At 39.6% G+C, this 26,542-nt stretch overlaps 1 protein-coding gene across 20 annotated transcripts in view; it reads left to right on the top strand.

The window, feature by feature from the left end:
• Positions 1-26,542, top strand: part of SYNJ1 (synaptojanin 1) — a 50,046-nt gene that overhangs the window by 13,839 nt on the left and 9,665 nt on the right. For 6 of the 20 annotated variants that reach the window (XM_048293173.1, XM_048293260.1, XM_048293254.1 and 3 more), the window contains exons 9-27: positions 1,140-1,309; positions 3,051-3,132; positions 4,314-4,466; positions 7,522-7,687; positions 8,914-8,937; positions 11,953-12,144; positions 12,521-12,605; positions 13,630-13,770; positions 14,116-14,308; positions 15,135-15,293; positions 17,120-17,276; positions 17,621-17,738; positions 17,846-18,061; positions 18,688-18,766; positions 19,772-19,934; positions 20,556-20,762; positions 21,399-21,527; positions 22,110-22,148; positions 25,202-25,249. In XM_048293173.1, coding sequence (XP_048149130.1) covers positions 1,140-1,309; positions 3,051-3,132; positions 4,314-4,466; positions 7,522-7,687; positions 8,914-8,937; positions 11,953-12,144; positions 12,521-12,605; positions 13,630-13,770; positions 14,116-14,308; positions 15,135-15,293; positions 17,120-17,276; positions 17,621-17,738; positions 17,846-18,061; positions 18,688-18,766; positions 19,772-19,934; positions 20,556-20,762; positions 21,399-21,527; positions 22,110-22,148; positions 25,202-25,249 — 2,521 coding nt within the window. Of the gene's footprint in view, positions 1-1,139; positions 1,310-1,454; positions 1,479-3,050; positions 3,133-4,313; positions 4,467-4,494; positions 6,312-7,521; positions 7,688-8,913; positions 8,938-11,952; positions 12,145-12,520; positions 12,606-13,629; positions 13,771-14,115; positions 14,309-15,134; positions 15,294-17,119; positions 17,277-17,620; positions 17,739-17,845; positions 18,062-18,687; positions 18,767-19,771; positions 19,935-20,555; positions 20,763-21,398; positions 21,528-22,109; positions 22,149-25,201; positions 25,250-26,542 lie in introns of those variants that run through there. The other 14 variants (XM_048293281.1, XM_048293190.1, XM_048293292.1 and 11 more) reach the window with 9 other exon arrangements.

Here is a 26,542-nt window from a genome sequence, read left to right on the forward strand (position 1 = left end):
GCTTAAGATACATGATGTGAAATGAATTGTTAAAAGCTCTCCACATGATTCCTCTTTGATTCCGTTCAGATTGGTTACTGTACTGAAAAACTATTAACAGCAACATAGACAGTGTTGAGGGATTTTAAGTTATTTTCATATTTCATCCTCACTAGTGTCTTACTGAGAACATAAGTCTTCTTTACCCTATAAAATCGATGAATAAATACACGATACTTTATGATACTTAATGCTGTGATATTTCTTTTAAGGATATTTCTTTTGGAATAAATGGGTAAATCCCTTAATATTCTTTTAAAAACACAATCTATCACCTTAAAGCTGCTTTGTGATTAGCAGGAAATGTTTGTTCAGAAGATGTTAACTATAAGTGGCTGCTTTCATTAAATCCCACTGGTTAGTTTAAAAGACAATGTCGGAACACTCTTGTTATGCTTTCTCTGCCTGAACCTTGCAGTTCATAAATACCAGCCATTTGAGGAGCTCTGTCTGAAGCCAGAGAACATGGCAGTAGCCATCTGTTATTTTCCTTCTCCCTTTTCCCTCTGTGTTGTAGTGATTGAATAGCTGGGGGCATTCACTGGGATATTTCCTGTATCCAGCCCTCCTGGTAGGATACAGGAGGGTTCCCAGATGTGCATCGATACCCAGGGCTTTGCCAACACTGTCTGAGCACTTAAGAGTTTTTCAGGAAATATTAGGCAAAGTTTTGCTCAAGCCACTCTCCACAGCAACCTAAATAATTTGGGTGGGTTTTTTATCAGTAGTAGTTGTTAAAGTGTTTACTTAACCCCCATTGCTGACAGGCATGTCAGTGACTGTTGGCAAAAAGGGGTTTCACTGAAACGACCTTGTGCAGGTGAAAGCATTTGACAGCAGAAGAGGCTGTGGGCTGCCTTGGTGACCCCTGGGGTAGTAAGGGGAAAACCTGACTTTGTGACAAGGGAAACAAAAATACACATGGAATGTTAATCAGTTCTGAGTGATTTGTTTCAATGGTGGTAAAAATGGTTTCATTTTACCTAATAGAAAGCAAATAAAACAACTTTAGAAATATTTGTAGTCTCTTGTTTAGCTCCTACTTCTGTATGTTGAGGTACTGGTATATTTATACTTTTTTTTTCTGTTTACAATGCCAGAGCCATTTGAAAGCATCTGAACATTCAGCTGATATCAAAATGGTGAACTTTGACTATCATCAGATGGTTAAAGGTGGAAAGGCAGAAAAACTACACAGTGTGCTTAAACCTCAAGTCCAGAAATTCTTAGAGTGTGGATTTTTTTATTTTGATGGAAAGGAAGTGAAAAGGTTTGTGTGTATAACTTCCGTACGTTTCCTCAGATTAAACTGTGGTGCTGGGATGTGTTTCACCCCTCAGCAAGAAGATAAGAGAAAGAATGTTGCTTCTGTTATTGTGGTTTTAGTGTATCCTGGATGATGCTTAACAGCTGAAATATGAGTCACTTATTTTACTCTGGTAAGATCTTGTTTCATTCTGTGTATGCTCTAAAAATTTTCAAGGAAGATCTCTGTGAGACATTCAAGGGGCAGGAATTCATTTCAGGCCTTTGACCTCACAATTTTGTGAAAATGGTCGATTGTCCTTTTTCTGGTGGGCAGCCACATGGGATTAATGACTATTTTTCTATCTTCCTGTATAATATGCTGAGTATTTCCCTCAGTGATGGAACATACCATTTTCTGTGTGTTGTGAATGTTCGTGTTCAGGGCAGTGTTTTTGACTGCACCTGAATCCCCCGCTTGAGAGATTGCTTTCTCTCAAGGCAGGATTGAGATGCATGTTTCCTGCTCTGCTCTGTACTTGTTCCTGATTCCTGGAGCAAAGGCTGTGCTTATCTCGACAGGAAAAGAGAAGCAGGGCAAGAAATAGGCAACATTCCTTCTCTTCTCCCTTCCACACCCTTCCTCCTTTTAACTCGTGTGGAGCGAAGTGCTGCGTGAGGTTCTCCCTGAGAAAGAGTTGCTGAATGATGAGGGGATGAGCTCCAAACAGCTTTAAAAGTGGCATGTGTTTTTTTATTGGGTGATTCAAATAATGCCATCGTAAATCAAAATGCAACAGGCTGAAAGCAAAACAAAAAATTGTGGCTTGTGACAGCTCAAAGATTTGTGTTAGTGAAAGGTACAGTAAAAATGCTTGTGAGTTCATGGACCGTCTCCTTTGGGAAATGTCAGGCTTTTTGCTTTGTATTTCAAATCAAATGCAGAGATAGTAATGCCAAAGGAAAAAAAAAGTCTTGAAGAAAGTTCTTCAGAACTTGCTGCAGCTTGTGGTTAGTTCTCCAGGTAAAGGTGCTGAAACCATACTGACCTTGGCACACGAAGTGGGCAGTGGGAATGACAAAAGTAAGGGGTAAGTGTGTGTCCTTGGGAGAGTCACTGGAATTTTGTACTCCTAGCTGAGCAAGCAGTACATGGATGCTGATTAACATGATCCTTTTGAGAGGTTTCTAGCAGGAGTTAACTGGGCTTCTCCCAAAGGAAGTGGAGCAGTTCTGAGTGCCTATGGGCCTCAAACATCACTTGAGCTCAAGGAGAGAGGCTTGTTTTTAATTTTTATGAGCAAGTAATGAGGAGTTGGAATTGGCTTTAGTTATATCACAAATTCTTGTTACTTTTAGTTAAACAAATTCGAGAACTGTCTCAGTAATTTTTTTTCCATTTTTGTTGTAACTTAAGAGTTACTTCTCTCTGAGGTTCTTTGGAAGTGCGTTAGTTGAATTGTTTGAAAAGAAAACTTAATCCTGTGTAACACTTTAACTAACCAAGCAAGGAGGATTGGGAGAAACTGAAGCAGAAAGACTAATGTTATTTGCAGAAAATGCCTGAGCTGTGTTCAGTGAGCACTTGAAGATCACCCTCTGTTGCTGACACGTTTATAAATATCCTTGTGGGGCAGGAATGTCGCACTGACAATGCCCTGATTTACTGCTCTGGTTCAGATCTCCCTGTCCCTGCCTCTGTTGAGGAGATGTGTGTTAGATGAGTTGTTTCACTTGTTTTCCCTCTCCCGTTGTCCTTGGCACAGATCCCAGAGCGGCACCGTCAGGACCAACTGCTTGGACTGTCTGGATAGAACAAACAGTGTGCAGGCCTTCTTTGGCTTGGAGGTAGGAAACTCACATCCAGCTGCTGCTTCTGGGGTACTTAGGCTGTAAAAGTAGTGTCACCTTCCCTAGGAAAGGTGAATGAACTTTTCGTGGGTGGATTTGTAGTGTGAGATGCTCTGACTTCTGAGAGAAGACCTTCAGCATGTTTGAAAGTGAAAAAGTATGGGTGCTGTAAGGTCAAACCTAGGAAAGTCATGATTTTTTTCTTTTCTGAATTTTAGTTATTTAAAACGCTCTTCTTAAGAGGAATTTCTGCGAGAATTGTACAAGGCATTGGTTGTAGAACAGACATATCTGATTCTGGAATATGTAGTGCTTGGCTGCTGCATTAACGCGAGTTTTCTATGGCATAAGAATAAATCTTTCTACACTCTTGATGTGTAGAGTACTTACATGTCAAACTTAGCTTTGAAGGTCTGTTTTTTCCTTTCTTACCCTTCTAAGAACTGGATAAAGATAATGGTTTTTTAAACCCATTGTGTCAGATTTTTCAGCAATGAGAATTAAATTATGATTTCAGCTGAAGTATGAAAGCTAAAAGCATAGAACTAATTAATAAGAAGGGAAATGGTTAATCCTGAAGAACTACTTACTTAATTTTAAAATTCTATTAAATGAGATATATGAATTCTTACTTTATTTAGTACAGTTAGATACTTAAAATAACAGTACTGAACTCTGGATGACCCCCTGAAATAAGAGCAAGCACCCAATTTCTAAAACTTCTTGCTTATTTCTTCCTAATTTTGTCTTGCAAGTTTCCTTTTGTATCTTTCGTTGATTCCTGTCCAACCTTCAGAATTTTCCTTTTGTGTGTCTGTTATTTTAGGCTCCTCCTTCTTGCTGTCAGACACCCTAAGGTTTTAAAGATTTTTGAAAGCTCTTGAAAATAGCTTCTGTGTTTAGTTTGGTGAACTTTAAGATGAAAATATGTACAAATCTGCTAGATAATTATTTTCCTTTTTTACTACCTATCTTCAAAAGAAAATGAAGTGTTGGTGCTAATTACATGTATGATGCAGCCTTTCAAGTGTGATATGGTGACAGTTTGCTTGGAATGATGCATATAAACCCCAGATTTGTGGAGTTTTATGCATATATGCTGAAAAATAGGATGTGCCTTTTAACAAATATATTTAAAGTTTTTTTTTTTTTGCTAATGTTGTCTTCACCTGTTGCAGATGCTAACAAAACAGCTGGAGGTATTAGGATTAGCTGAGAAGCCTCAGTTAGTTACTCGCTTTCAGGAAGTTTTCCGATCCATGTGGTCTGTGAATGGTGATTCTGTCAGTAAAATTTATGCTGGAACCGGAGCCCTTGAAGGAAAGGCCAAGGTAAACTACATCTTTTCAAATGTTTTAGCAGTGTTCACTATGGGTTTTAATAAATTCTGCCATTAATATAGCAATGGCAAGATTCTCTCTTTAAAAAATGTGTTCTTTGTAATCCTAAAACAATCCCAAACAAAAGGCAACCAACCGAAAAAATTAACTTCAAATGGTTGGTTCTGTTGATAAGCAGGTCACGTTCCTGTACATCCCTTCCTAGGCGCGCTCCTGCCTCGCAGATAACACCATTCTGTGTAAAGGATAAGGCTCAAATCTTCAATTTCTTTAGAACATAGTTCGGAAAAGTGTATAGTCAAATTGGCTTTAGTTTCTTTTGATTCTTTTCACGTTTCTCTCTGTGCCTCTGCTGTTATTTCATTCACTGTATCTCCTTTTCAAGTGTGTTTGATATGATGTTATTTGTGGTTTTAGTGTTTAATAGTGTTAATGCTAAACAAGTTGTAGCTGATGGGTTTCGTTTGAATGTTTGTCCAGCTTTTTCTTTTTAGTTCTGCAGTTACTGAAAACACCACAAATTTCATTTCTACCCTGCTTTCTAACGCTGTGACAACAGTTCTGTGTTCCATGACAGTGTAATGTTTGTCTTCAGCTTGTTTTGTCTTGGTTGATGCCTGGGTTGTTCCCATGTTCTAATGCTGTCTTTTGGGTTTTTTTCCTCAAAATGTTGCTTTTTTGTTTCCTTCATCCTGTCCCTTGCCAAGTGATACCTGTCAAGACAAATAAATGTTGAACTGTAGCAATTTTTGCCTTTAGTTCCTTCAAAAACATCTTTTCACATTGTTCTTTCTGCTGAAGAATGTGCTGCTTTTCATTCCATGTTATAGCCGATGTACCCATAGCCAACTGTTTTGGATTTTCCATCATTTGTTCATTCACACTGTGCCAGGGTCCTTCTCTGCTCATGTAGGAGGTATCACAGCAAAACACATAAGAAGAAAAGAACTCAGATAAACTTGTTGCTTATTCTGCCCCTTGACTGATGCATACAAGACTTCTTCATTTGGGAATTGCTTGTATTTTACTATAGAGTGGAATTTGGTTCAAGATGTTTAGTTTTATTTTCTCACAAAAATGTCACCCAGACTGCCAGGAAAACAGCAGTAAGTATTTTATGGAGTGTCTCCCCTTGTCTTGACTTTGCCATTCAACCTTCTTAATTCCTTTTCCTAAATTAATAGTTTTCTATTTCATCTAGTTCATTTGGCTATTTGTTTTTTTTTTTTTTTTACTTTAAAAAATGCATTTAATGTATTTACATTTCCATTTTTAATGTTTAAAACATAGAGTAGATGTCCTGGTTCCAGACTGTTAAACCACGACGGTACATTTACTCTGCTGTCTTTAGAATGATGCTGGATCCCTGCCCCGGGACAGCTCTAATTAGTATCACATCTCATAAATCATACCCAGCATCTCTGACACAAATCCTGTCTATTCAGAGAGGATCTTTAATGCTTGCAAAGCCATGCAATACTCGCTCTTGTTTCAATGCACATGATGCAGTATGTTTTTGAGTACTCTCAGTATATACTTTAAAATGCAGTTTTTAAGTTGCATTCTCGTTTCTCAGATGAAAAGTTTGATGCTTGAAATTGTTCCATTTCTTACTTGTCAGTTTGATTCTTCAAAGCCCAAGGGTACTTAGAAGTAAAATTGCAGAAATTTCACATAGGAGAAAATTATTTTAACCCTAAATGTGTTAATATACATTTCTATACTGAAAACCAGTTCTTTTTAAAGTATTACAGTGCTCGTTACATCTAACTCCTTACTTGCTCTTTTTTTTGCTTTCTCTGGGTTCCTTTCAATTAATTGCCTGATATGTGAATGGTGAGTGTGGTTTTGGATCATCAGTTGTACATTGTCTGCCAGGAAGGGAGCATATCCTATCAAAATCCTGTTGCAGTAGAGTGCTCTCTGCACCTCATCCCCATTGTCTGCCAAAAGTCATGGTGTCAATTTACTTCCACTTAGCCTTGCCAAAAGAGTAGCTTCTGTCTTGTCTAGCGCAATTCATAGAACTAAATCCTAGGGTAGTTTTATTAAGCTTTTACCTTCTTTTCACATGCATTTAATAGGCTTTCATGGACAATGCAAGCTGTAAACTTGGGAGTATTTTTTTATAATGACACAATCCCATGCAGCATCCCTGATGGATCACAGTCTGTATTTCATGTACCTGCAGTAGTGTGTGTTTACAGACACCTCACAGGCAAAGTACATGCAACAGCATGTGTAATCAGAATGGTGGTTTTGTGTGCCCACGTCAACACTGTGAGGTTTGGAATTGAGTATGAGACTGCATTACATGTTAGTTACATTATCCTTTAGGTCTGTGTGACCTTCGGGTACATCTGCAGCAGCAGCACATTTTTCTGGAGACTCTTGTTTAGCCCAGCTGTGGACACTGTTCCTCTGCCATGCGAATTAGTCAGGCCAGAGTGTGCGGAGACGGTGTCCGGGTGTGTCTGTAGCCATGGATTAGTGTCTGTGTTCCTTCTGGGATACTGCATGAGACTTTGCATGTTCTTTCAACAAGTTAAGGGGTCTTAAGTTGAAGCTCTCTCTGGTTTTTTTAACATGGTTATTCCAGAATGTGACTTCTGAATTCCTATGTGCATAAACATATGCCTTCATGTATCATGGTATTTGGACTCGAGCACTTGCTCATCTCTCACTGTTTGGGGAAAAGCCCAAAATCCCTGTCGTGGTCTAAACATGGCACTGTATCAAATTAATTTTTCAAGACCATGGGTTTAGGAAAAAAAAAAAATTCCCCTCCCTGCAGCATTTTATTTAGTTTAATTTAAATCTGCTTGTTAGATACGCCTTGTAGGTATTACTGTGTTTACCATTTGGGGGTGGGGGGAAAGCACATGTAGCACAGTAGGCTCAGACAATTTGATTTAACACTTAAAGAAGAAAATTGCCTTAGCCCTTAAAATCATTAACACAGTTTACATATGTGCTACTGAATATTGCCAATGTATTATGAGCAGTGTCCGACATAAAATATTTTATACGTGTTCCTCTCTAACAGGCTGGAAAGCTGAAGGATGGTGCTCGTTCTGTGACCAGAACGATCCAAAATAACTTTTTTGATAGCTCCAAGCAGGAGGCCATTGATGTTTTGTTATTGGGAAATACCCTAAATAGTGATTTAGCAGATAAAGCACGGGCTCTCTTAACCACCAGCAGTTTACGCGGTATGTGTCTTTCAGGATTTTAATCTCTGATAACTATTTGGTGTAAAAAAGCTGTATAGAGTTTGTTTTCAAAGCACTGTTGGAAAGTATAAATGCTATTTTATGTTCTTTTGGCTTACTAAAAGACGAAAGTTACTTCTGCTTTACTAATAGTGGCAAACTAATGTGCTGCAGAAATTTCTTTACCTGTGTATGATTTGTGGGTGAAGTTCTGCATCAAAACCAGAGATATTTTGATAAGAAACTCTGCTTGTGCAGAGCAGCCACATGAGTCTTGAGGGTTTGGTACCAGGAAGGTGGTTCCCCTCATGAGAACAGGGTACTGAACCAGAATCCTGCATCCCCAAAGAGATGTAGCCTCTGTGGTCCCCCGGACTGCAGTCAATCCCATCTTCTGCAGGTCTGGTGGACAAGAAAACAGTGGCTCAGTTGTAGGGCTGGGTTCAGTCCTCTCCTGGGACATAAAAAATACAGGAGCTCGTATTTGGCCAAAGAAGGAACTTAAATTTGAGTCTTGTTTCCAAGATCCCGAGTAATAATGTTCTGGGTTACTGCAATTTTTAGGGATTAATAACATTTGTTAAATTTTCCTTTTCATTTTTTTTTTCCTTCCCCCCCGACCCATCTCAACCTAGAATGAGGAAGAGTATGTCAAAGCATCAGCGAAAATCTCTGTCTCTAGAAGAAAATCACTGCCAAGTTGTAGTCTTCATCTCGAGGGTCCACACCTTCATCCGATGTGGAATCCGAGTGGTTTTGTCCCATTTGTTTAGCACAAGGTTTCATGTTATTGTAACTTTTCTTATATCTGAAACCTGCTAAATTGACCTTACCTCAAAATTAGTTAAAACTTGTTTTCATTTCTTCTCACTTTTCCTGCGAATGTAAGCTGCCCTTTCCACGTTCGCAGCTCCTGACAGCTGAGGAGCATTAATCCCTCTTCCCTGAGATGTCTCTGCATTCTCTGCTAGGTGGCAAGTTAACTAGTGGGGTACTTCAACATGTGTGAATCCCTTATTAATAAAGAAGGAAAAGAGAATTTGCTAATCCTGTTGTGAAACTTTGTAGATTTTGCAGCATAAAACGTGTGCTTTAACCGATGCAAATGGTTACGTGTAATAAACTGTATATTAACAGCATGTTTTCTCACACATTGCTGGAAAATCCTGAAAAGCAATGACTTATTTGACTAATTTTTTCTTGTTTTCCTCTTACTGCATCCGTAGTTTCAGAGCAATCATTACAATCAGGTATAGTATAGTACAGTAAAATAAGCTGTAAATACCTGACCAGCGGTCGTTGTCCTCTGGCTTTTCTTGTGTCTGTGTAATATTTGGCTGTGGGCTCACATTTTCCTGGTGGTGTTTGGGTCTGACATTCCTGTGTCCTAACATCCTTTAATCCAAGAAAAGTGAGAATCGAGGAGCTGAAAAATGTTGCAGTTGAACTTGGGTGCAAGTTAGGAAATGAGGTAACCAATTTGCAGGGGTTTATTTTTGCAAATGCTCTGGCTGTAAAGGAATTTGCCTTTTTATTTGGAAGCTTCTGTATTTTTTGCTTTGTTTAGGATAAGAGGTCAAATTCTTCAGTACAATTCGTTATTTCATCTTAATTGCTGCTAGAAGGCTCCACATGCATGTATTTGTGCAGGAAACTAGTCAGCTGTGCAGCACCTCGTGTTCTTGTTCCCAGAACACATTATTTAAAATAAAGTATTTCTAATCTCTTCTATTCACATTTTATTGCATGCTGAGCAAATTTAAATGGCCTTTACATGTGCCAATTTTGCTTTTCCTATATGTGTTTTACTCTACCTACTTAACTCTTAGGGAGTATCTAAAGAATGAAATCTGAGTCACAAGTAATGTATGTCTGAAATTGAGTGATTCACTGGCATTTAGTCAGTGTAACCAAGTGTTTATTGGAATGGCCGGTCACACTCTCACTGATAGTATTACCTTCCAACTCCGAAAGAGGAGTCAACTATTTTTATTCATTTATAAATTATTATTGTTATTCTTATATTTTTATTATTTATTAGAATACCTATTTTTGTAGGAGTTATAAATCAACTGGTTTTTAGCATTTCAGGGTTTCACCTGGGTACAAATTGCATATATTGAAATATTCCTACAGGAATTTGGATGTAGCAGTAAAACAGTTCCATCAAGTTCAGTTGCATGGAATATCCCAAAGAGAATTTTAAATTAACGATTCCTTTGTAGAACTGATTTCCAAATTTCTGCTTGCCTAGTAAGAGCAGCAGCCGAAGTATTTTTGCTGCAAAATAACAGAAGATGTAACTGATTGGATTTCTGATGTTGGAGAGTGAGGCACAATTTAGCTGAAGAGATAAATAACTAGAAATATGTAGAAAAATCATGGTCTCAGGAGCCCTGAAAAGCACTTGGTTCACTCAATATTTTGGAAAGCAGTAGAAATTTTTATTTTTAATTACTCTAATTTATAAAAGGAGTCATTCTACAATTTAGGAAGACTGCTAGTTTAAAGATACCAATTTTTTGTTTGCAATAAGCTTGTTGTCTGTTCAGTTCTAAAGTTAGAGTCTAACCCGGTAAGGCTTTTCACATTAGGTTCTCATAACAACATCAGGAGTCAAATAGGCAATAATTGAGTTTTGCAGCTTTTCTTAAAAGCTTCTGTATAGCAACTGAATGATTTGGAGTGACTAAAAGGAAGCTGAAATCTACTAAATTTTCAAAAGAGAAAGAAGGAACCAGAGATGAGAAACCACCAAACTCTGCTATTCAACTTGCTTAGAGTGCTGCAAAGGCTCATCTCTGCAGGCCTGCACAGCTGCCTACGACACCAGTTTGGGTTCCTGGGGTTCAGCCAGCCCTTCGGATGATTTGGGTTCTTGGATGTGTTGTGGTGACAGCACTTCTGGGATTGTTTTCCCTTCAGTGGCCGGGTGCTGAGGTAGCTCCTGTCCTTGACACTCTGTGGCCTTTTGGGCATGTGCTCGAGTTCCTGGCTGGAGTCACCTGGGGTGTGGGTCAGAAGCAGATGTGGTATTTGGCTCTTGCCTGGAGGGCTCAAGTATCCTGTTGGCTCCTTACTGTCTTCTAGACTGCATTGCCCTGTATTTTCATGAGGAAAGCATGATCCCAAGTATGATCTGCTTGGAGCACCCCAAGGAGACGCCAACCAGTTCACTGTCTTTTCTGTGTGATTGGCCCGTTTATGGGTGTGTGATTTGTTCAGCAGGGAAAGAGTTCACAGCCAACAAACACAATATATTTTCCTCTCTTGCTTCCAGTTTTTGTCAAACCCAGTAGGGAGAGAGAATACCTGATTTTTGTTTTAACCAGGTAGCCAAGATGATAAACTTAGAAAGAATAACTGAAAAGACAACAGCAGCTCACTAATGATCTTATTTTGGGGATTTAAATGAAAATACTGTTTCCAGCAACTGCGTATTTTTCTAGGCAGCGACAAGTGAAGGGAAGAATTCCATCTAATATTGTTTATGTTGTTCTTTTGGAGTCTGATAACCATGAGAACATTCAAAATAGGTAAATTAATATTGCTTAGGTAAAGTACCTGACCGTTGAACCAGCTTTTTTCTTTCTGTGTTTCTCACAATGTCCTGTACAGATGGGTTGTTCCTCTCTCTCCATCTGGCAGATAAAAACAAGGCACAGGTAAAGGCTGATGGGACAGAGAAGTGAGTTTAATTATTTTGAATCCCAGCCTACTGTCCTCACTAAAGCAGCTCTTTAGGAATTCAGCTGACCTAAAAATAATTGAGATTTGTGGTTTAAATAGGCATACTGTGATATGATGAAATAATGTACCTTCTCTATTTTGTTACTTGTAGTGTATCAGCCACTTTTACACTTCCAAAAACGAATATATCTGCAAGTTGGCTCTGTAACAGAGATTGGATTTCATAAATTTAATCTATGAAAATGAGGTAGATACCCTTGTTGGTATGTATGAAAAATTATGGTTTCCTTAGAGAGTCACAGATGAGGTGAAAGAACAACAGATATTTATAAAACGTGGAAATTGTTTCCTTCGTGTATTATTTTTCTCTATATAATTTTGAACAAATCACTGCTGGTTTTCAGTCAGTGTCTTACCCACACAAGTAATGTGTCTCTAAGGGTATTTTCCCCTGGGAAAGCTGCATTCCATGTGCTTTCACAGTTTAACTTTGTGCACTTTGGAAAGATCTCACTGCCGAGTTTTCTGAAGAATCATTCACTATGAAAATAATGTCTTTTCAAATGTTTTTGCAGCATCTGTAAAAGTACTGAAGAGCATGTGTGAGAACTTCTACAAGTATGCAAAACCAAAAAAAATCCGAGTCTGTGTTGGGACATGGAACGTCAATGGGGGGAAGCAGTTTCGAAGTATTGCCTTCAGAAATCAAACCCTCACTGACTGGCTTCTGGATGCACCAAAATTGGCTGGGATCCATGAATTCCAAGGTAGGATTTGTGTTCTGTCATGAGTTTTTCCTGAAAACTGTGATTTTTCTAAGTAGATCACAAACATTGAAACAGATATCACAGAATTGTAGAATTGTGTAGGAAGGGACCTTAACGATCCAGTCTCAACCCCTGCCACGGGCAAGGACACCTTCCACTAGCCCAAGTTGTTCTGAGCCCCGTCCAACCTGGTCTTGGACACTTCCAGGGATGGGACAGACACAGGTTTTCTGGGCAGCCTAGGGCCTCCCCACCCTCACAGGGAGGAATTTTTTTCCAAATAAGGAATTTCTTTCTTAAAATGAATATGTATGTGAGGTCTTCATTCTTAAGTTAATTAGAAACAAGAATTAACTCTTTCCATATTTACCTCGAGATCGCAAAAGCAAACCTGTGGACATATTTGCCATTGGATTTGAAGAAATGGTGGAGTTAAATGCAGGAAACATTGTGAATGCCAGGTGGGTGATCCAATCCACACAGTACTAGTTTGGCTGATAATCACCTTTTTTAAGTCACGTGTTATTTGAAATTTTGGTTTCTCCAGTGCTCGCAGTGTTCTGCAGTTCCTGTGTTTTGTATTGCTGGGAACAACAAATCCCGTGAAAATCTTCTCAAAAGCACGTGTTGTTGGTATGCTGTTCTGTATCAGATTGTGATCTGTTTAAAGGAAGGCTTCCTTCCACACTGTTAGTTTTCACTGCCATTCCATATATTGCATGGATATGTTATTGTGGAGTTGGGATTTTTCACTCCTAGCAGACTGGGTCATGGAAATACATTTTTCTCAGTGGTGGGTGATACCAATGATAAATGTGTGTGTAGTCCTAGCACCATATTCCCTTTGTCCATTGTTTTCTCTGCCTGTTTTGCATTATTTCCTGGTGTTAGGGAAGGTTTAACTCATTGGGAAGAGCACCTGAAGCCTATAATGCTGTAGCCTTTGTGTGGATTTTTGTCTTTTGGGTACCAAGTGTTAGCCTGTCATCCCCTGTTTTCACCATACGTGTAGTTAATGCTGTTTCCAGGCCTGATATTTTTCATTTCTGTCCAGTGCTGGCTCTGAAAACCATAGTCTGTTAGGTCTCTAAGGATGTTTCTTCTTGATCTGAGACTGTGGACACCTGTTTTATCGATTGAGCTCTAGGCTAGGAAGTAACTCCCTAAAACAATTCTTAGGTTTTGCTCCTCTAGTCTAGGCTCATAAATACAGGAAAGATAGCCATGGCTCCTAAAGTTGTCTGTGGTGTTGGGAAAAGTGAGGCAGCATTTGTAGAGGCTGAATGTGAAACAATTATGTCATGACAGTCTAGAACCTGTGTGTCTGCTGGGGAGGGATTTGAGCACCATTTGCAACTTGGCTTTGGTTTACTTCCTCAAGGTTTACTTGAGGTTCTTGAATGTAGTTTAGTCAGCTCAATCACCAGCTAGAAACCTGCTCAGTTTTGTTTATTTCGAACCTGGTGTTTTTAATCTCACTGCCAGCACCACCAATCAGAAGCTCTGGGCTGCTGAGCTACAGAAGACCATCTCCAGAGATTACAAGTACGTGCTGCTGGCTTCAGAGCAGCTGGTGGGCGTCTGCCTCTTCGTGTTCATCAGGCCCCAGCATGCTCCCTTTATCAGGTCAGTGAGCACAGCTGGCTCCAGCTTGGGGCACCGTCAGCTTGCTTTCTGTTGCAGGATAACACCCAAATGTCCTCAGAGCCATGTGGGGCTCTGAAAGAGCTGTTCCACCTTCTGGTGAAGCAGTTGTTTAAGTTCTTTTATCTTAGTTTTTAAATGCCTCCTTGGTTGCCCAGGGAGCTTGAAAAGCTGAGGTTTTATCCTGTTACTGCTCAGTGGCTGTTGGAACTCGTTAAAACTAGCCCTGTGGCTGGAAGAACAATGTGTCCCTCCCAGCCCAGTGTCACACTCGGAGCAGTCTATGCCAGGTTACTGGAATGTTTAATAGTTGTTTCACTATTTCAGGGATGTTGCTGTTGATACTGTCAAGACTGGCATGGGAGGAGCCACTGGGAACAAAGGTGCAGTGGCCATTCGGATGCTGTTCCATACCTCCAGCCTTTGCTTTGTGTGTAGTCATTTTGCTGCAGGGCAATCCCAAGTCAAGGAGAGAAATGAAGACTTTGTAGAAATATCTCGCAAGCTTGGTTTTCCAATGGTAAGCACAGTGTTCAAATTCCATAACAAATGAGAAGTGAAGTGCTTGGAGCTCCAGAAGTGTCATCCCAAAGCTCCATTTGCATTTTCCCCCTTCCCCAGATTCCTGTGGAAATCAGATTTCCTTGGGTTAGAGATCTCAGAGATAATTGAGTTCCCACAATGTTTATTTAGCAAAATAGAAGACTGCAGAAAGAATAGACCTTTCCAGTGTAATGATGGAGATGATGGAACATGAGTTGACTTGCATTTGGAATCAAGGACTTCGCATAGCAAAGAGACCTTGCAGATCCTTGACATGCAGTAGAACTTTTGTAGGCCCAGGAGACAATCACCTATGAGAAAAAAATCGCTGGGAAACAGCCCTGTTTTCAGTACACAGGAGTGATTCTATGCTGTGTTCTCATAAACACCAGGGTGAAAATTTTATCAGTGCAACAAAATGCTTCCTTGAGACTTAAAACTGTTTTAAATTTTGTCATCAAACTGTCGTTTGTTAATTTCTGTGGCACTGTGCAGGAGTCTTACATCTTATTTTACAGGGGTTTTTTTATTTCCTAAATTTGTCCCCACTGTCGTGTTTCAGTTTTCCTAGCAAGTACCATATCCAGCTGTTTCCTAAATGCTGCTATTTCAAGCTGCCAATGTATCTGCTTGGTTTTACTTATGGGCAGTGAAAAAATCAAAACAAAGGGGGACGTAAAAGTTCTCACTCTAAACCCTGGAATTATACATGCTTCACAGCTAAAAACTGAATTTCTGAACCTGGAAGTAGTAAATTTGTCACTCGGTTGTTTTTAACTCCAGTGTGTGCTGCTGTTGTACAGGGAAGGATGCTCTTTTCCCATGACTATATTTTTTGGTGTGGGGACTTCAATTATCGAATAGATTTGCCCAATGAGGAGGTGAAGGACCTAATACGACAACAGAACTGGGATCCCCTCATAGCAGGAGACCAGCTTATCAATCAAAAAAACTCTGGACAGGTATGTTCAAAGGTCACCATGCTTGAGAATACTTCATTTTTCTTACTGGTTTTAGTAATTCTATGATGATCCTGTAAATCTCTATCCTCAGCCTGGAGTTTTCTAATTACCATATTTTTCTTTTTATCTGATGCAACTATTTTAAAAGAATATTTGTCATGTTTGGCAACGTTACTCTTTAGTTCAATTGTAATACGTCTAATGCTGTTACTGTTGGGAATAGTCCAAATGGCAGCCTTCTTACTTGCAAAGAAAACACAGTAACAAAGTCTGAAGAAAGCTACAGCTTTTAGATTTGTAGGGTTTCTTGGTCTCTCTTTGCAGCTCTGTGTGGGAAGGCTGGAGATGGTAAAATGAGTGACAGTCCTCTACTGTTGGTTCATTCTGCTCGCCAGCACTTTGATCACAAGCAGTGCTTTTGCTGGTTTAGAGTTCCCTTCCATTTGTGCTGGTATCTTGTGCACCAGAACAGGAGGCAAAACACTGGATGTTTTTATTCTCTTTAGTTTGGGTTTTTTTGTTTTTTTTTTTGTAACAGCTGTTTCCTAGAGAAAGCAAGATGTACGTTCACATGGGCAGATGGCATTGATTGTCTGTTAAGTGGATCAAAACAAGAGGTGTAAAGGTTTTGGAGACACCTCCAGCAGTTATAAAGCTGGAGAAATCTATGGAAGCTACCAGAATATGAAAAGGACTCCTGCCTGGGGAGCAGGAATAGCATTGCACTGTTGGGTTGATATTCCATGATTTAGAAGCTGCTGGCTGGGTAGAAGCAGCTCCCTGGGGGAGCTCCACGGCTGTGGCAGGTTCACCCCTATACCTGCTGCTCAGGGAAGGTGTTTACATAGCAACTTGCTCTGTAAAAGTAGGCTAGAAAATAATTACTGAAGGCAAACAAATTAATTGTCTCAGAAGTTGTGGAACTTCTAGCATTCTGACATTGATCTTCTGACGTTGGCTTTTAAATTCACTGGATTTCAAATTGTATTTCTGACAAGAAAAGCAGGTTAGCCTGTGACTTGATGCAGATTCGACTGTAAGATCCAAGTTAGATTTCTATTTTACAGCTCTCTGAAGTGAAGGAAAGCTGCTCATACAAGGTTGAACTCAAGAATGGAGCTGGCTGAGTTAGCTGAAGGGTTTTATCTTGTGTCCAGTTTAAACACTTAATGAGTGAGAAGCTCACTTTGAATACATTGAATGTATTAAAGACTCCATTTTTTTCCTTTTTTTTTTTTTTTTTAACCTCCTGCTTATTTGAGGGGGCATCTTGTGTCAACTTCTCCCTGGAAGTGTTCAAGGCCAGGTTATGTGGCACCCTGAGCAACCTGCTCTAGTGACCCCGTGGCAAGGGCTTGGAACTGGATGATCTTTAGGGCCCCTTCCAACCCAAACCAGGGTGTGAGTCTGTGAATTTGCAAGAACATTTGACATGTTCAGATAGATAAAATATAAACTTTAATCCCCAACTTTTGCTGACACAGGAACATCTAAGCACCAGATTAAAATGCCATGTTAAAGCATGGGTGTTCTGGGTGACCTCCAGTTGGTAATGACATTGAAGGAACAGTAGGTTGCTTGTGGGCCTGGGCTTAAAGACGTAACTGCTGGCATACTTCTGTTCATTGGTGATTGTCTGGGTCACTATTTAGTCATAGTGTCAAATGTTTTAAGGTAGATAAAATGTGGAGAAGAATCCATATTAACAAATAACAGGTTTTTTTGTTTTGTTTTGAGGTGTTTATACAGGTTCTCAGTGTTAGAATAGAGAATTCTGATTCGTTTCAAGCTGTTTCCCATCTCTTTCTGTCTTCTGTTGCTTACAGATTTTTAGGGGATTTCTGGAAGGGAAAATCAATTTTGCCCCTACATACAAATATGATCTGTTCTCTGATGACTATGACACCAGTGAAAAGTGTCGCACACCAGCGTGGACAGATCGAATCCTTTGGAGGAGAAGAAAATGGCCGTTTGACAGATCAGGTTTGAGAGTTTCCTTCAGTTGTTTAAAATGCTCTTTAAGTGACTTAGAGGATCCATTTAGTGATGTTAACAGTGCCGGTGATGCTGAGCTCCTGTCCCTGGCTCATTAGGAGACAGAACACTTGTTAACAGACCTTCAGTAAATGCAGTGAGGCTGAACAAAGGGCCATGAATCAGATCCCAATTACTGTCATTTGAGGAGTGCAAGAGAAACTTGGGGTGGGGAGGGGGGTTCTGTAGGAGGCACTCAATTTGGATTTACTTCCTATGTTTTTACTTTCTACAAGTAGCACATCCTTTCAATCGCTGTATTTTTCCTCTTTTGTTTTCACTGCTGATTGTAGCTGAAGACCTGGATCTCCTGAATGCAAGTTTTCACAGTGACAGTAATGTCCCTTATACATGGAATCCTGGCACTTTGTTGCACTATGGAAGAGCAGAGCTGAAAACATCTGATCACAGGTTCCAGTTTAATTTTATACATTACTTCCTAAGATTTAATCTTCATGCTGTGTATTTTGTTGCTCAGATACTCTGCTGACAGGATTTTCTTGTCTGTTTTTTCCAAGGCCTGTGGTTGCACTGATTGACATCGACATATTTGAAATTGAAGCAGAAGAGAGACAAAAAGTGTATAAGGAGGTGATTGCAATGCAAGGACCACCTGATGGTACTGTGATGGTCTCCATCAGAAGTTCTTCAGCAGAAGAAAACTATTTTGATGATAACTTGATTGATGATCTTCTTCAAAAATTTGCAAGCTATGGTGAAGTTATACTTATAAGGTTAAAAAAAAACTTCTTACTTTTAATCTCTACTTAGAAAATCATGGAATGTTTTGGGTTGAAAGGGATCATCCAGTCACACTTGCTGCCATGGGGACACCTTCCAGTAGACCAGGTTGCTGTGACCTGGCCTCGGATGCTTCCAGGGATGGGGCAGCCACAGCTTCTCTGGGCAGCCTGTGCCAGGGCCTCCCCACCCTCACAGGAAAGAATTTCTTCCTGGTATCCCATCTTACCCTCTGGCAGTGGGAAGCCCTTCCCCCCCCCTTGTCCTATCTGGACTTGGAACTGTTGGAGCAAGTCCAAAATGCATCTTCATTGTTCCCACCAATTTCCTGAATACAGTTACTTCCTTAGATGGATGATCTGTTTCGTTTTTAACATTTGTATTTGAACTTAAATGTCTCTAGAATTCATTTTACATACCTGTATGTGTCTCCGTTTTCAGACATGATTCTCCCAGGTACTCTTATTTTTGAGAATTTCATATAAATTTTGTATTCTAGAATTAGGTTAGTAGTTTCAAATGAACTGAAAATGAGGATGTTTCATTTTCACTAACCTGGCAATTGCACTATTAAGTGTTGTGGTATTTTGCTGATTATTGTTTCCAATTAATTTTGCAGGTTTGTGGAAGACAAGATGTGGGTAACATTTTTGGAAGGAAGCTCTGCTTTGAGTGTTATGAATTTGAATGGCATTGAGGTAATGTAAACATGACTGAACCTTCGTATAGCAAGAGAAAATCCAGGTTTTTTAAGTCTTCTTGTGTGGATTGGATTTTTTGTTTGTTCTGTTCCGTACTAGACTGTTGCATCTTTTCTTTTTTTTTTTTTTTTTTTTTTTTTTTTTAATAGCCTCATACCAGTATGTTGAGTTTCAAAAGCCACATAAAAGAAGTATCAAACTCAATTTATTTTTAGGAGGAGTACTGTTAGACAAATCAAGATCTCCTACTGAGGGGCATCTTCATCAAATGAGGGGTTTGGGGTGCTTTTTATTATTTAAAAAGCAGAGTTTATTTTCTAGAATGAACCAGTTTAACATATTCATAGCCTGCAGTTATTAAAAACTTAGCACTTCTCTACTGCGAACTCTGAAAAATGTCAGAATTTCAGCTCGCATGGACTTCTATGGGGCCAGGATTTCATCTTTGTGAAAATTTAACTTCTGATGTTCAAATTTTTACTCGTCTGTGGCTGTTAGACTTGGAACGCCTGATGTTTACACATGGATCCTTGGATCTGCTGAGGTGTCACTGGCAGGCTCAGAAAGGAAGGGGGCTCAGGGTAGAATCTCAGTTTGCAGAATGAAGACCTGCTCTGTGCCATCCTCTAAAAATGACTTTATTCATGTTGTTTATGAGCAAGTCTGTTTTTCATTATGAAGAACAGTGTTTCTGTCAGAGTAAAGAAACCGGAAGCTTCCTGATGAATTGAAAAAGAGAACTGTAGGAGATGAGTTGTTAGTTTTTCTACAAAAACAAATATTAAATGGTGGTAATGAACAGTTTAAATTACATAAGTGTAGTTACTTACCAAAATGAAGTGAAAAGCAGAATGATTTTTGTTTAGTTGCAGGAATTCTGATAACCTTATTTGTGGTATTTTCAGGAATTTTTTTTTTTTCATTTTAAATCTAAAATGCTGAGCCTTAATATTCCTCCTCTTAAAAACTTCTATTTTGTGCATACCTTTTTTGGCAATTCAGCTACAAGGAAGGATTATAAACATCAACTTGAAAAATCCAGATTGGATCAGAAGTTTGGAAGATGAAATGAATCTAGAGAAGATTAATATTGGGCTGCCTTCATCAACAAGCTCCACTTTACTTTGTGAAGATGCTGAGGTTACTGCAGACTATGATATGGAAGGTTTGTTGAGATAAAGCACTCCTTATTTTGAAATGCTTACAGTCCTAAATAATGTGGTTAATTTAATGCGTATCTAAATACCTAACAAGTTTATGCCCATCTAAAACAGATTAGAAATCACATTATTTCCAACAGTATCTTGACAATCTGCTTCACTCTCATCTACGTTTAAATATGTTCTTAATTGACAGCTTACTCTTCAAAAGCACATCCACGTTGAGCCTTTTTTTCAACACCATTCCACCTTTTGCAAGCAGAATTTATCAGAAATAGCAGATATCTTGCAATCCCCTGCCCAACCTTCTGGAGAACAAGTGAAGCTTTCCATATTGCAAACCAAGGAAATAACCTGTAAAGCTGATTGTTTCTTAGATTAATCAATTTCACAGTTGCCACACTGTTATAATTACGTTTACTATATATCTATCATATATATTATGCATTTGAAGTATTTTCAGCTGGTTTGAATACATATGCATTCTTCATGTATAATTTTGGGATGCCAGAATCATACTTTGGTTGCTGAGCTAATTCCTTGGAACTCTGGGGCTTTTTTTGCATGAAATCCCACGCCCAGAATCAGTTTTTACGTACTTCTCTTTTCTGGGGCTTGTTCTTCAGGAGACATCGATGACTACAGTGCTGAAGTGGAAGAAATCCTTCCTCAGCACCTACAGCCAGCGTCAAGTACAGGGCTTGGAACCTCGCCGAGCTCTTCCCCGCGTTCCAGCCCCTGCCAGTCCCCAACGCTGTCGGACGGACCCACGCTCCCGGTGAGACCCAGCCGAGCCCCAGGAAAAACTCCTGGACCACCTGTTTCCACACATGGTGTGTATTGCATGGCTCCACTGCCTCTGGAACTGCCACACACAAGTTCTGTTGCAAAGTGTCTGTAGAATCCTGGTTCGCTCCAGTCATACTCCCAGAATACAGACCCTTGCAACCCTTGCTCTTGTCAGCTCCAAGATATAAACTGTGATCAGCACATTTGTAAATTGGGACCACAATAAGAAAACTTCTGTTTAAACACAGCCTTTTTTTTAAATGATGAAGTGAACCTGTGAACACAATGATGGTGTTTGGAATAGCTTCTAATTGAGTTTATTTTAACTGCCCAAATGCCTTGAGAATTCTGTTTGTAGCACTTTTTTCCAGAGAACGTAGTTCACAGATGGGGGTCAGAATCAAAATTTGAGATGCTGCAATTGGTAAGATTGTTCAGGATTTCATGAAAAGCATAAATTTATTAAAACACACGAGACAAAAACTTTTTTAGGAAATCTGCTTCTTTTCATCATTGGTTCATTCCTCGTTTTCCCTCTCTCAGAAACTTCTGGATCGTTGTTTCCAAGGCTGGGGACTTCCTGTCCTCTCTGTGAGAAGAACTTGCTATTAGAAAAGCTTTGCTGGGATTAGAATGTCCAAGAGATTAATTTTTGTGTTGTTGTCTGTCATATCCTTCAGCTGAATTCCAGACTGGTGCCCAGCAGAAGGAGCCTCCCCAGAGCCTGGAGCCAAAGCGTCCTCCACCTCCTCGCCCCGTCGCTCCTCCTGCACGTCCTGCTCCTCCACAACGGCCACCTCCACCCTCAGGTAATTTGGGGACCTTTTCAGGTACTCAGGAGTATTTGTTTTCAAGTCTGTGTGATGAACTTGAAAAGTGCAAACCCAAACTGCATATTACACTTGGGGCTCACTGTTTTTTAACTGAAATGTTTAATTGGTACATTTAAAAGCAATAACAGTATGAGAAATAATGGCATATTTACCATTTAAATATTGTTAGTTGGATAAGTTTATAAAAACTTATTTTCAGTTTTAAAAATGTGAAGTTTTACAGCAGATTTTACTCAACATTTTCACTTTTTATAGCATCTAATTTGAACTAAAATAGGAATGAACTTGTGCATTCATTGATTCATTGGTGTTCCTTTAATTTTGGCATCAGTCTATATGCGTTTTATCATGTCCAAGTTTTTAATGTAGTCTTCATTTGTATCATCTGACGATGTGAACAATTGAGCACTAAGAGAAACGGGATATTCAGAAGCATTTGAGCAGCTTAGTTAAGAACAAACTGACCCTTGTGATTTTTAACTTTCTTATTCTTTTTCTTCCCTCCTACTATATTGATATTTTTCATTATTGCTGCATTCATTTCTTAAATACTGTCAGGCGGTAGGAGTCCTGCACCTGCTAGAAAAGAATTTGGAGGTAATGCTTTTAATTGTTTTTGAATATGACTGCATAGCAAAACTGCTGTGGGGATCTGTTGTGACAATACTTAACGTGATGATTTCCAAAGGTATAAAAATGGGCAATTCTCCAAGTTACAGAATTGGATAATTCATGAATGTCAATATCATTTCTTTCTTCCCCCTCTGAGCTACGTTTGACTTTTCAGTGAAATAGTATTTCTCCAGAAGTTGGTGTTTTAAAGTCAGAGGTCTAAGTTGTTCCAGGCTTTTATTGCTTCGTCCTGGGTGAATACATTTAGCTATCTTTTCTAAAGTGCTTCTTCAAAGTAGTCTTTGTCCTTCTCTGTCATACGTTTTGCTGTCCTGCTTGGACTTAATTCAGCTCACCAATACATGAGAGAGGGTGAGAATTGTTGGTGGCACTGAAGTACTTCCAGGCACTGCCCCTCAGTTGGTAGGAAGGAGGGTTTTTTGACAAAATGCTTCAAAAGTTTTGAGCAATCTCAGAAAATACATAAACTATTTTAATTTTACATAGTCTGTAACTATCAGCTAACTTTGGTGTCAGGCAAAAATGCACTTGACTCTTAGATACTGGTGAGACAAAGAGGTTTTCATGCCAAAAGTGTAATATTTCAAATGAGTTAAAATGCAGAAGCTTTAGAAAGCAGTTGGTAGACGACACTCAGTATAGTTGAGATTTAATTCAGTGTTCTTCAGTCCTGTGTAGTCTTCTGTGCACTGACAATCCTGTTTGCCTAGTTTGTCTCAATTGTGCAAAGACTAGTCATCTTCTTTTATCTTCTTTCCCAACATAGCTTTCCATAGAGTTGTAACTTGCATAAAACTTGCTTTTTATGCAATCATTTGAGACTGGAGTGTATTTTTTCATGTATTATTCCAACCTAAAGCTCTTCACTTTTTTTCTGCTCTTCATTTTCCACTCATGGTGTACATGTATAAGTATGAATACTTTGCTTCTCAGGGGTATCTGAGCTCAGCTCTGAGCAACGTAGCACAGGGCTGGAACCAAAATAAATGTCCTTATGGGTTACTTTAGTGGGGAAAAGTCACCTGTTTCTCTTCCCTAGGAGGAGGGCTCCTAAAGCTCTGTGAAAATGTCCCCGTACAGTGTGTAAGTGGATCAGACTTTGGGTTTAGACTTCCGTAGCACATGCAAAGGGACATTGATCATGTCTTTAAAATGTTCTGCCTTTTAAATATTACTTTTCCCCCTCACGTCTTTTGACCTTTTTTCCCCCAAGTGCTTCAGTCCCTTCAATGCCTATGGCACTTTTCCTAATGGCTTTGAAGATGAGAGGAGGATTTGGGCGTCTAAGTGTTTTAATTTGCTCATATTTTGTATCAGGAGCAACTCAGAATTCAGGTGAACAAGGCTCTGCACTCGTTGCAGGGCTTTACAAAGTGTAGACCTTTTGTATGCTGGTAAAAAAAAAATTTACTGAGGGTTCTATAAGCTCCAGTAAACAATTTAGTTAAAAATTAAAATGTTGCGTTCTGTTTACACAAGATATTTTTAATACATTACAGATTAAATTTTCAGATAACATTAAAAACTATAAAGGCTGCTAATTTTCGGTTGAAGTTAATAAACTGGGACAGTAACATTTGTGGTTTTTTTTCCTTTAATACTAGTAGTCAGAGTTTTCCTGATTGTTGTGGTAAAGGTATTTATCATTGGTTTAAACTATTTTTCATTGTCTGTAAGATTAAAATATTCCTCTGCTACCCATTGTGATAGCATTATTGCAGCATGATAATTTTGCTTTATTACTGTTGAAGAGTATTATGAGTGAGTAAAATCTCAGGTATTTACCCTCTGTGCCATTTCTCTCCCATGTAGAGAATATTTTTAAACTTGCCCAAATCATCATGCCCAGAGATCTTGCTCCCCATCTGGTGCCCCAACGTATGAACCTGTGTCCCTGTGTCTCCCTTTCGCTGAAAGGAGCTGGCTTTAGTCATCATCCTGCATAAAACAAGAGCAGTGGAATGTTCTTGGGCAGTGCCCTGCCCCTGTGCAGCTTCACTGCTGCTCCTCTCAGAGAGACGTTCATGGTCAGAAACTTGCGATGGGAATTGGCAGAGCCTGGATCTCAGCCAGAAGAAATAACACATGCTAGAATTTAGCATCTTTGAAACAGATGATCAGCCAAAGCAGAGCTCTGACATCTCTGGAGACAGTCCCATTTCAACCTCATGTGCAGCCTTCACTCTGCCCACTCTGTGACAGAACTCACAGATCACAGCTCCTGGGCAGATCCCACACATGGGCACATGGTGAGAAAGCAGGAGGCTGTGTCATAGCTAAGGGATGCCTTCAGTATTTCTCTCATGTCTGTGTCCTGCCATGTTTTTGCCGTATAGTTTTAGGAACCCAGTATATGCTTGATGATATTGCAGAAATAAAATAATTCATCATGGTTATGCATGTTTGAAAATCATCTTTCTCTCAATCTGAACTGTTAAACCAATTGATACAGCTGTCCCAGGTGCACAGTGCTGCATGGAGGCAATTTAGTGATACAGTTCTGCAGGATACAATACATTCTACAAAGTGGGAAGCATTGCTTCCATCACATTGCTTATTCAGATGTACCGTGGCAGAAACAGACTACTCAGTGTTCTGAATGACAGGGATCAGGCTTAATGTTGCAGGGTGTAAGTGCCGTGCTCATTTATTCCCTCGTGTTTGAGTACAGGTCTGTGCTCTGCTTTATGAGAGGTTCAAGACGGGCATGTCAGATCACACTGGATAGCTAAATGTTTGTGGAGAGTGAACATTTTGAAGAAATTAAATTCTCTTTCAGCTGCAATGTAAAATTAAAATAATAGATGTTACTAAACACGATTGTACTTGCTGATTTGTAATTCCCACCGGTCTGGTTCCCCATGCTGCTGCAGTTATTTCCTACAGGTGACTGTAATCTATCTAGACCAGAGTTAAAGTGGGTAAAGCTGTCTTGTGGCAGTGTTCTTTCTGGTTTTTCTTTCTCAATCTACTGCTTTTCTTATGCAATGTACAGCTTCTCTTCTTTCTCTGAAAAGGTCTTGGAGCTCCTCCCAGTCCTGGGGTAGCTAGGAGAGAAGTAGAAGGTAACATAACGATTTTTGTATTCTATAAATGGATTTCTAATTTCACTTGAGCGATATTATTACCCTTTTGATACTAAAGGTGGTTCCATGAAGGTCTTTGTCATGTAGGCTCTTTCTTCTTTTATTTAGCGTAGCTTTCACACAGCCAAGTTGCTTCCTGGTTTTCAATGATGGTGGGAATTGTTACAGAAGGCATGTATGAAAAACTAAGTGAAAACTTAGAGTGCCCTAATCCAGAAGGCTTTTAAGGCTGACTCTCAGAGGAAGCTGTAGCTGACTGGTCATCAGAGTGACTCTTATACCTGTAACTAAATCAGGAATCTAGGGAGCCTGACTTTTCATAAAGAACTACATATTCTGGGGAGAGAAACTTCCATTTAAACCATTTGGTTTTTAATTTAATATGTTGCCTCTTTCTAAAGAGCACAAGGTAGGTATTTTGATTCTGATAGCCAGCCGTGTGTAACACGGTTACGAGGAGCATTTCTCTTGCACCATTCTGGTTGGAGTACATGGGACTGCTGCTGGATGGGTCGTGCTTTAGCCATGCCAGCAGAGTCACAGGCTTGGGTTTCTTCCTCATCCTTCAGGAATGCATCCTTCACAGCAAATAGCAATACAAGTCCTAGTAGAGTCACTGGCAGGGTTTCCTCCTCTATGCTGCAATTAATTTTGGCCGCATTGTTGGTTCATTTTTCTAAATTGGCAAAATCACTCTATGCATAGAATATTTGAGGTGGGAAGGCACCTTTGGTGGTTATCCACTCCAGCTTCCTGCTCCAAGGAGGGTAAACTGGCACCAGAGCTGCATCACTGAGAACAGTACGCAGAAGCCCATTCTGACTGATTCCAGGGCAGTCGAATAGTTGGGAGCCAATTTGATAAACGGTGTGATGCACCACAGAGTTCCTTCAACGTACTGTCACTGACGTGGTGACTTTGCCTTCCTGGGAAATAAGCAGCAGAGGCACAAGCCAGAATCCCGAACCTCTCTGCCTGTTAGAAATTGTGCACTTGTCTGAGCTAAAGGTAATTTTTTCATCTCCTGCACTTACCAATTTGAATATTGCATCTGAGGTTGTCATCAGCATGGCCATGGGTGAAGCTGGTGCTCTAACAGATTTATCCCATAAATGCAGAGAGTGGGGTCAGGAAGTGTTACATCAGTTCCCTTTGTTTTAACCACTGCTGGTAGAACATCTACAGAATACACCACAAAACAAAACAACTTTCAACATAACTGAGAGCACAGGGTACCTGTACCAAATGGGTGTCTTTAGCTTGCAACAAATA

Source organism: Corvus hawaiiensis, chromosome 2 (genome assembly GCF_020740725.1).
Source record: "Corvus hawaiiensis isolate bCorHaw1 chromosome 2, bCorHaw1.pri.cur, whole genome shotgun sequence".
NCBI lineage: Eukaryota > Metazoa > Chordata > Aves > Passeriformes > Corvidae > Corvus > Corvus hawaiiensis.